This window comes from Mustela putorius, unplaced genomic scaffold, assembly GCF_011764305.1.
Source record: "Mustela putorius furo isolate JIRA1106 unplaced genomic scaffold, ASM1176430v1.1 tig00000151_pilon_pilon_pilon, whole genome shotgun sequence".
In the NCBI taxonomy this organism is placed as follows: Eukaryota; Metazoa; Chordata; class Mammalia; order Carnivora; family Mustelidae; genus Mustela; species Mustela putorius.
The window spans coordinates 12,745,026-12,756,239 of record NW_025421296.1 but is presented as its reverse complement, the minus strand read 5'-3'; the positions used below and the strand labels follow the sequence as shown (position 1 = coordinate 12,756,239).

Below are 11,214 nucleotides of genomic sequence, written 5' to 3'. Positions count from 1 at the left end.
TATTCAACTCTTCTTAAATGGCTAATTTTCTATAGCAGAAGTGTGTGTGTGTGTGTGTGTGTGTGTGTGCGCGCGCACGCGCAGAGCTGGAGGAAGAAGCGCAATTACAGATTAAAATTCTTTATACCATAACATTCTAATTACAGTTTTTATTTTGAGAAGTAAATTCAATTCCAATCGCTGAATTACACTTTGACCTCTAAGAACAATCACTGTGTACCTATAAAAATTCAAAGTATATGTTATTTCTTTCAGTATCTTTTTAATAAAATTATTCTCCATTTGTTATATACAAATTTCAATGTTTGGGTATATATAAATATTTCAAGGGTCCCTGGGTGGCTCAGTCAGTTAACTGTCTGACTCTTAGTTTCAGCTCAGGTCACAATCTCACGGGTCGTGGGATCAAGCCCCAAGTAGGGCTCTGAACTCAGTGGGGAATCTATTTAAGGATTCTCTCCCTCTGTTCCTTCTCCAACTCATTCTCTCTAATAAATAAATCTTTATATAAGTATTTCGTCACTTTTGCCATGTCTTCCCAAAAGTTGTAAACCAATGCTCATCACCTCTGAGCTAGAAAACCAAAATGGTTATTTTCTGCTTTCCTAGGATGGTCCTTCATTAATTCTCACTGCCTATGTCTCATTTAATTCTTCTGTATGTTCATTTTACACAGTTACTTTTACTTCCCAGTACTTTACAACTGGCTAGTATTTTTCTCTACTAAGACTATGTGGTCTCATATTGTGTATGTGCACACACGGGATATGCTTGATGCTCTACTGAGAACCACTCCTCTCCCTCACCAGGAGTCCAGGAAAAGAGAAGGGAAAAACATGTTCTCTGCACTACTGCTCAGTATTAGTCTCTACTTAAAACTAGGAAGGCATCACCTAACTAAAACTATCCTCTAAAAACACGTTAGTAGTTGGGACACTTGGGTGGCTCAGTTAAGTATCTGACTCCTGTTTTCAGCTCAGGTCATGATCTCAGTCACAGGATTGAGCCCTACTTTGGGCTCTGCACTCAGCATGGAGGCTGCTTGGGATTTTCTCTCTCTCTCTACCCCCTCACAGCCCTCCCTGCACACCCAGATGCCCACACTCTCTCTCTAAAATAAATAAATAACCATCTTAGTAGTTGTGGGGGGAAACCTTTGAAACATAAGGTAGAGCAGCTGTCAATATCTAAATAAAATGACAAAAAGTGATACATGTTTAATAACAAGAAACTTTATTGAATTACAAATTTAAAAATGGATCACTTAATTTAAAAGTGTGACTATTTTAGTTTTATTCTTCCAAAACTCATTCTTCCAAAAATGCACTTTTTTTTTTAAGTGATAAAGTTAATCTGTGAAATAACAAAGTAGAGATAGGATGGTACCAGTGGGCCAATGCTCATATATGTGGTCCTAACATGAACCTTTAATGTTGCTTTCTGTATTACATCAAATTGATTTGCATTTTAAAAAAATGGGAAAAGGGAGCAAAGGGGAGTGCAAAGCATGTACTGAAGTCTTCCTATAGGAGTATGATAGAATACAGATTTAGCATGATAAAATGTGGCCTTTGTAAAAATGGCCTTTAAGATATGCTAGAACAAGTATACCCTAAGGAACATTCCCTAAGGAAATCATTTTTTCTTATTCCTAACAAAACAAATGGTACACATGTAAAAAATAAATTTTAAGTATAAGATCTGTACTGTAAAACCAACTGCATTATAGCCCATATATTTGGTTTGTTGAACAACCTCATTCATGGTATAACAGAAAAAGACCAAATTCAACTCAGGACAAAAATATTTTCTATCAACCTCCATATGGAAAGACCACAGCTCTAACGATCTATATAGTCCTTAAACTTAATCCTTGGTCAGTAAAGATTTCCAAATCAAAAATCAAGTCATATCTGTTTATAGTAACTATACTGTACTAAAATGCTAATATTTCCTTCCAAGTTTGTCTTCCTATGAGGGGAAAAATGGTCAGAAGCTTTCATTCTTTGCCTATGCTGGGATTTATGAAAAACCTACCAAACTACAAGAGTGTTCTGCAAAACTAAAGTACAACTACAAAGTCAAACAGGTAAATAAACAACAAAACCAAACTGATTTCAACAAAGTCAAGTCATGTTTCCAAAAGTAAAATCTAGTAAGAAAAAGTCATAAACATGTACAAGAAATGATTATCACAGTTAGTTACAAATGCAAAATAATATCTAATTATCCCAGACTTGTGAACATAATATTATATGTTCAAATATTATGTACAATTTAGATAAGCTGGTCAAGTATTACCTGAATATACACCACATCTGATAAACTTATATTACCTTTTCTCCTCCTTTACTATTTGCATGTATGTGCCAATATGGGGGAAAAATGTAATTTCCATTTTTATGTATTAACTGAGAAGAAGAGTATTCCTACTTTGTGTGTTTGGACTTTTAAAAAGTTAAGGTTCATTTTCCTTTCAAAAGAAAAAAAAGTAAAAATAAATTGCCAGAAGTTTAACTGTTAAGAGTTTAATATCAACTTACTATAAAAATGAAAAAAAAATGTTTTGAAACAGAAACTATACAATTATTATGTGGTCTCCCTACTGATCTGAAACTACAGAAGGCATTTAAGGAAGGAATGCTATGGCAAAAACCAAGACTAACCAAAGGGATGTATGTTACTTTAAAAATCTGATTTGCACGTAAACTAGATGCTTGGCCTAGTTTTAAAGCTAATTACAAAATCCATTTTTTAATGGTCCAGACATTTTGCCATTTCTTCCAACTCAACAGAACTGTCAAAAAAAAAAAAAAAAGTATTTCATGAGATCTTTAAATACAGACAATGGGGTGTACCCCACCCCCCATTTAACATACTATATACCTTATACTGATAAAAAAGAGGCATTTTTTAAAAAGATGTACTTCTCAGACATGAACAGACACCTACCTACATGTTTGTCTTTTCCAATTTATAATCAGTAGGAATATATAACTGAAGAAATACTATCAATTTTTTTTTTATCAAGTACCCCTCTTCTTAATGTTTTTAGGTTAAAAAAAAAATTAAAAAAAAAAACTTAATTCCAATCTTGAACTTCTAAAGTAAGCCATCCTTGGGCATTAGCTTGCTACATTAAATTGACCTTTCTTAAATCCAAGAAGTACTATGTCAAAATTCTGCTGCAAACTGCCTGTATTCAAAACCAACTGCAATATGCCCCATAATAATAGAAATCATCATCATCACTATCATCCATTATGCAAAATAAATCTAAGAGCTATCTAGAAAAGCCAGACTTGCTCTACAGAACTAAAAATAATTTTTTAAAAATGTCCCTCTCTTTAACCAATGTAAAAAACTACTCAGGATGGGAGACACTATTTCAAATCATGACAACACTCTCAATACCAAACACTCTCAATACCAGTAACCTTCCCAGCTCAGAACTACATCTTTGTATATAATAAAATGAGTACTGGTTTCAACCTCTAAAATAATATCTAGGGCCAAACCTATACCATATTTATGGAGGATATTCCCCCATTGCCTAGCTTTTAATTCATTTCTGACTTTCAAAAAATGTTTTAACTTAGGTGAATAATTCAAAAGGGCTAAATAATTCAAGAGCATTAAAGGGCTAAAGCTAAGTATAGCTTAAAAAAAAAGAAGAATCACACAAGCTACAAAACCAATAAATGCAACCATTTTTGAAATACAATTAGCACTTTTTAAATATAGTATCTGTACTCTTCACTACAGCCTATGATATAGATATTATTTACATTTAATATGTGAGAAAATTATAGTTCACTAATGATAAGAAGCAGAGTTCAAAACCTGTTTGGCTCCAAAGACTATATACTATATCCCTACCACATGAGTCTGCCCAAATACATATCCTTAGCACTCGCATCTCCATTAACAATAAAAATGGTCTCAGAAGTGATTCTTCTCCCAAGTTTAAATTATATTTCTGTGGCTCACAAAAATCACTCAAAAAGGGATCATTTAAATAACACACACTTGCCTGTGTGGGGCTCATTCAAAAGTACATAGGCTATATGAAGTCTCAGTGAAAAGCCTACCAAACCATGAAAGTGCTCATCTATTAATTCCTAAAATAAACACTAAAACCATCCTGTTGGATTTCAACAAAGTAATCTTTCCAGAATCAAAATCTATGAAGACAAGTAATACCCAAAATCTCTGAAGACAGAGTTTCCAGAAGTACAAGAGTCAAAGCAATTAAATGAGTATAAGTGTATACAGGACTATGATACAGTAAGTGCAGCTAAGATTCAATCCTGTTACTCCCACACCAAAACCATATGAAGATAGAAAAATTAAATTAACATTCTTAATTTCTAAGACAGTACAATATAGTACATTCCTTTACAAATGGTTTTTGTCATGGACTTCAATAGTACTAGATAGCATGAGAAGATGTATGTATTTAGATACCTAGGTAGTCTTATGAAAAGATGTGAAAAATTCTATTATAAATGGATAAAATATAAGAAAGTGTCATATACCTTCCATCGATTTCCACATTCATTGCAGACAACAAATGTTGTCATCGGTTCATCAGCACTACGAGTTTGTACCTACAGTAAAATCAAATGAAAAATATTATTTTTTAAAATACTATAAAAAGTCTGACCTAAATAAGAACATTCTACATTAAGAGATACAGTAATCACAACAGTACCACAATAAAATGAGCCTGAAACAAGTTCAAATAAGCTAAATAATGTCAAAAGGACACATATTTCAAAACTTTATTTTTCTAAGTCATTGTTTGTCTTTTCATGTCTAATTTATCCCAGATAAGTGGGAAAACCTTCTAAAGTCACACATACTTTTTATAAATGGCTAATAAATATTTTAAAATTTCATCATCACTAAGAAGCACAAAAATGTTAATTAAAAGATACATCAATCTTCTCTTATAAATTAGCAGAGATGTAAAAATTATGAGTATTTCATTCTGAAAAATATAAACTGTCACAATCTTTCTAAAAGTTAGGCAGCAACAAAGTAAGAGCCTCAAATATCCATTCTCTCTGACCTAGGAACCTGACATCTAATCTATTGTAAGATGGTAACTGGAAACACAAAGACAGCTAAGTATCTGATCACAAAGTACAGATCAATATCACTAATCATTAGAGAAAGGCAAATGAAAACCACAAGGAATTTTCATCTCACACCTGTTAGAATGGCTACTATGAAAAAGGCAAGAAATAACAAAAACTGCTGAGGATGTAGAGAAAAGGGAACTCCTATACACTGTTGACATGAATATAAACTGGCCTATCCATTGTAAAAAACAGGCCAGCAGATCCTCAAAAAATTAAAAATTATACTACCACACGCTGGCTCAGAACTCTTGATCTTGGGGTCATGAAAACTCTTGATCATGAAACTCTTGATCTTGGGGTCATAGCCCCACATTGGAGTGTAGACTTAAAAAAAAAAAAAAAAAAGGCAGAGCGAGCATAAAAAGTAAAAAAAAAAAAAAATTAACTATCTTATGACCCAGCAATCCCATTCCACAAATACATCTGAAGAAAATGAAATCAATACCTCAGAGAGTTATCTACACACTCACGTTCACTGCATTACTCACAATAGCCACGATATGAAAACAATCTAAATGTCTTTCAGCTCAAGAATGGATAAAGAAAGGTTATTCAGCCACAAAAAAGAAGAAAATCCTGGGGCGCCTGGGTGGCTCAGTAGGTTAAAGCCTCTGCCTTCGGCTCAGGTCATGATCCCAGGGTCCTGGGATCGAGCCCCGCATCTGGCTCTCTGCTCTGTAGGGAGCCTGCTTCCTCCTCTCTCTCTCTCTGCCTGCCTCTCTATCTACTTGTGATTTCTCTCTCTGTTAAATAAATAAAATCTTTAAAAAAAAAGAAGAAGAAGAAGAAAATCCTACCACTTGAGACAACATGGATGGACCTGGAAGGCATGCTAAATAAAATATGCCAAAGGATGACAAATAGTGTATGGTATCACTTATACATGGCATCGTAAAAATGAATGAATGCAGATTTCATAGGAATAGAGAACACATAGTAGTTGCAGGGGCTGGGAGAAGGGGGAAATGGAGAGATGAAGGTCAAAGGATATAAACTTTCAAGTAAAGGAGAATAATTTCTGAGGATCTAATATACAGCATAGTGACGATAGTTAAGAGTAGATCTTAAGGAAGCTCACCACACACACACAAAAAGAGTTAGCTATGTACGGTAATGGAGATGTTAACTATCTTGATCTTGGAAATCATTCCACAATGTATATGTATATCATATCCATCCCACTGTACACTTTAAAAACATTCAATTATATGTCAATTATTCCTCATAAAGCTGGGGGTGGGCTATGTGTGTACAGGGATGTTTGAGGTGTAATTTTACAGTAGGAACACTGGAAACAACTTAAATATTCAACAGGGAAATAATGAAGTAAGAGCATACCCATCTGATGGAATATTATACAGCTATTAAGATGTTTACAAAGGGTTTGAGTTTGGGGTTTTTTTTTAATAGTTAAAGGAAAATCCTTACATTATTATGGTAGTTAAGTGAAAAGAAGTACAGTTCTGCCTTGAACAATGTGGAGGCGAAGGGCACCAACTCCTCACACAGTTGAACATCCACAACTAACTCTCCCAAAACACAACTGCTAATAGTCTACTGTTAACTACAAGCCTTACCAACAACACAAACTGGTTGATTAATACATATTTTGTATGTCATATCTACTACATACTGAATTCTTAAATCAAGCTACAGAAAAGATTTTAAGAAAATCATAAGGAAAATATATTTACAGTAATGGACATAAATATATTGAAAAAAATTTGTATGTTAAGTGGACTTCTGCACTTCAAGCCCATGATGTTCAAGGGTCAACTATACATAAAATGGTTTAAAGGGGTGCCTAGGTGGCTCAGTTGGTTAAGCATCTGCCTTCAGCTTAGGTCACGATCCCGGGGTCTTGGGATCAAGCCCAATGCCAGGCTCCCTGCTCAGCAGAGAATCTGTTTCTTCCTCTCTGCCTCTCCTCACTGCTCATGCTCTCTGTAATAAATAAAATCTTTTTAAAAAATGGTTAATAGGATTTAGCTACAACTAGATTAGAAAAACTTCACAAAATACTGTAGGCACCAATATACCAACCACTATTCCTTCTAAATGCAGATTAACGGGTGATTTAAATTTTTTGTTCATATTTTTCTTCATTTTCCAATTTTTCTATAAAGAGGTACTTTAATGCCTTAAAACAGCTAATATAGGGATGCCTCAGTGGCTCAGTGGGTTAAGCGTCTAACTCGATGCTGGCTTGGGTTGTGCAACCTGGGCATGGAGCCCGCTTAAGATTCTCTCCCCCACTTTCCCTCTGTATCTCCCCACCATCCCTCTATTTAAAAAAAAAAAAAAAAAAAAAAAAAAGCTTATAGGAATAAGAAGTCCCACTCCTGAGAAAATACCCAAAAGAATGGAAAGCAGGGTCTCAAAGAGGTATTTGAATAAGTTTGAAAAGTTCAAAGCAGCAGTGTTCGTAAAAGCCCAAAATGTAGGGACGCCTGGGTGGCTCAGTTGGTTGGACGACTGCCTTCGGCTCAGGTCATGATCCTGGAGTGCCGGGATTGAGTCCCGCATCGGACTCCCAGCTCCATGGGGAGTCTGCTTCTCTCTCTGACCTTCTCCTCGTTCATGCTCTCTCTGTCTCTCTCTCAAGTAAATAAATAAAATATTAAAAAAAAAAAAAGCCCAAAATGTAGAAGTGTCCATCAACAGATAAATGGATAAACAAAATGTAATATATACATACAGTGATAATTCAGCCTTAAAAAGGAAATTCTGATATATGCTGTAATATGGATTATTTGTGAACACTACATAGTTTTCATTTACATTTCCCTGATGATTAGTGATGCTGATCTGTACACATTTCTTTGTGCTTCTAATTGCTATCTTAGAATAGATCAGGTATCAGAATTAAGCCAGGGACAAAAAAGGGCAAATACTGTTATGTGGTTCCATATATCCCTCTGACTAAGTACAGTTGTCAAATTCAGATACTGGTGGTTGCCAGGAGCTAGGGAAATGTACAGTTACTGTTTAATGGGTATCGCGTTTCAGTCTTGCAAGAGAAAAAGAGTCCTGGAGATTGCCACATTAATTTGTGGCAAATGTATTTGCCATAAATACATTACCTGTATTACTATAATGTATTACTTGTATTACTACTCAACTATATATTTAAAAATGGTTAAGGTGGTAAATTTTAGGTTATGTGTATTTTGCCACAACTAAAATTTTTGAAACAAAAGAGAACTCAGGAAAAAATAATAATAAATAAGCTAATATGATTTTTTAAAACTTTATCAACCATAATAGACTTCTGAAGTTCTCCACTGAGAACTACTGAAAACAAGGTCCCCCAAACAGGAGGTTTTCTTTCAACTGTACATTCTGGAATGAAGCTGACAATGCATTATATATATTAAAGTTGTAAGTTATTCTTAAGGTTTAAATTATGGGAGAGATGAAGAAGTTGGGTGAAGGCAAGAACCTGAACACCAACAATATTGCATTCTGAATAAGGTCAATTTAAATTTAGTATTGGGGGACGCCTGGGTGGCTCAGTTGGTTAAGCAGCTGCCTTCGGCTCAGGTCATGATCCCACGGTCCTGGGATCGAGTCCCGCATCGGGATCCTTGCTCGGCAGGGAGCCTGCTTCTCCCTCTGCCTCTGCCTGCCTCTGTCTGCCTGTGCTCACTCGCTCTCTCCCTCTGTCTCTGACAAATAAATAAATAAAATCTTTAAAAAAAAAAAAAAGAATAAATTTAGTATTGGATGATGAAATCCAGTATATTTCCACCTTGAAGATGAGAAGCACACCATACTTGTCAACTATCAACATGATTTTTAACTCAAAGGCCCAAAGGAAGATAAAGAAAAGGCACTCTTAAAAGAATACCATTCAGGCTAAGGCCTTCAGATAAAAATCATTTGAAAAATCCTTCTGAAATATTCTCATGTATTTATATCTAGATACTTGCTAACTAGGGCCCTAAAAGTACACAGATAGGAGGAACTTTATTCTCTCTTGGAAAAATGTTGATCTCCTGATAGGTACATGTTAACCAAGAGTCAAACTTATGTCTATTATATCACTTATTTTGCCAACGTTGCAAGTTTTCTATCTATTGAAGGAACTGATACTAAGAAAATCATACCTCATCTTTAGTACCAGGTTCTTTATATTAAAAGAAACATTTTTTATTATAGCTGATTATATAAATATATTACTTCTTCATATGGGTTTTTTAAAAGATTTTATCTATTTATTTAGAGAGAGAGAGAACATGTGCAAGGGGAGGGTGGTAGATGGAGACAGAGAGAGAACCTCAAGCAGACTCCACACTGAGCACAAGCCCGACATGGGGCTCAATCCCAGGACCCTGAGATCATGACAAGAACCAAAATCAAGAGTTGGGCGCTCAACCAACTAAGCCACCCAGACACCCTGACTTCCAATGTTTCAAAGAAGCTTTGGCTTTAAATACCTTTCTATTTATACTTAATACTTCCTGCTATGTAGCATTTTCAGGACAGAATTTTTACTGCCGAGATGTTTCTGCCTAATCAAAAGAAAACCGAGCAATCCAAACTCAGAATTTTTTTTTTTTTAAGATTTTTATTTATTTGACAGAATGAGAGCAGGAGAGCACAAGCAGTGGGAGTGGCTGAGCAACAGGGAGAAGCAGGCCCCACCCCCCAGCCAAGCAGGGAGCCTGATGTGGAGCTCTCAATGGAATCATGACCAGAGCTAAACGCAGTTGCTTAACCAACTGAGCCACCCAGGTATCCCCAAACTCAGAAATTTCTGAAGCTACTTTCATATTTTAATATATTTTAATGACTATCAGTAGTAATAGTTCCACAAAAAAAAATAATGAAATATCAGATCTATAACTATGATTAAATGAAAGACTCCAAAAAAGGTAGAAAGGACTTTGGATTGGTTAAATAGAGCATATCTGAAAATGGGTGTTATGTACCTTTAAAAACTAAAAGAGGCAGTTTATATATAATGTGCTACCACATGTGTTTAGGAAATGGGGAAACATGGGGTGTTTGGCTGGGTTTGTCAGAAGAGCATGCAATTCTTGATCTCAGGGTTGGGAATGTAAACCCCACGCTAGGTACAGAGATTACTAAAAATTATAAAAAATAAATATTAAAAAAGGGAAAACAAAAAATACATACATATTTGCATGTGTATGCATAAAACACATAGGAAGCCACAAAACAAACTAGTAACCTAGTTCATCTCCAGGGAGGTGGGACCAAGTTGTTGCAGGCAAAAGTGGGAGGGGAACTTTCCACTCACAATTTTTTGTACCTTTTGAATTTTTAATCTTGAGAGTAACACCTTCTAAAAAAAAAAAAAAAGGGTGCCTGGGTGGCTCAGTGGGTTAAGCCACTGCCTTCGGCTCAGGTCATGATCTCAGGGTCCTGGGATCAAGGCCCACAGTGGGCTCTCTACTCAGCAGGGAGCCTGCTTCCCTCTCTCTCTCTCTGCCTGCCTCTGTCTGCTTGTGATCTCTCTCTGTCAAATAAATAAATAAAATCTTTAAAAAAAAAAAAAAGTAAAGGTTCCTTTCTACAACTTACAGAGTTTAGTAGTACTACTTCCTTAACTGCTTAATTTTCTATCAATAAGAAAATTCAATTCCCTAAATCCATTACCTTACAATATTAACTATAAGTTGTTCTTTAAGGAGAAAATTTTGAGTTTAGTAAATTACAGACACAGCATAAAAATAGCTCCTTGACAAATGAAATTAATGACAGTGATAAACCAGTTTTACACACACATATACAACAAAAACAACCATTATGTGGCTGTTTTCAGCTATCTTTTTGTCCAAGAACAAAAAGGAAGGTTAGTTGCATCATATGTGAAAAGTCATCAATACGTTGCAGAAAGGCAATCAGTATCTGGAAAGCAGCTAAGCGAAAGTACCCATGCTCCAAGTGAGGAAGAGTAAAGAACTTTTCTAAATTATATGATCCTGCCTAATAAAAAGAATTATAACCTGTTTATATACTAACCAATAATCAACTGCTCAACTATTAGAGAAAGAATATGGCCATTTCAGTAAATCCTACAATGATTTTTATAAAATTT

At 35.1% G+C, this 11,214-nt stretch overlaps 1 protein-coding gene across 3 annotated transcripts in view; it reads right to left on the bottom strand.

The window, feature by feature from the left end:
• Positions 1–1,210: 1,210 nt before the first annotated feature.
• TCEA1 (transcription elongation factor A1) overlaps positions 1,211–11,214 on the bottom strand; it is a 41,530-nt gene continuing 31,526 nt past the window's right edge. For all 3 annotated transcript variants that reach the window (XM_045075790.1, XM_045075791.1, XM_045075789.1), the window contains 2 exons: positions 4,539–4,610; positions 1,211–2,797 (listed from right to left, as the gene is read on the bottom strand). In XM_045075790.1, the coding sequence (XP_044931725.1) occupies positions 2,789–2,797; positions 4,539–4,610 (81 nt within the window). In that variant the 3' untranslated portion in view covers positions 1,211–2,788. The remainder of the gene's footprint in view (positions 2,798–4,538; positions 4,611–11,214) is intronic.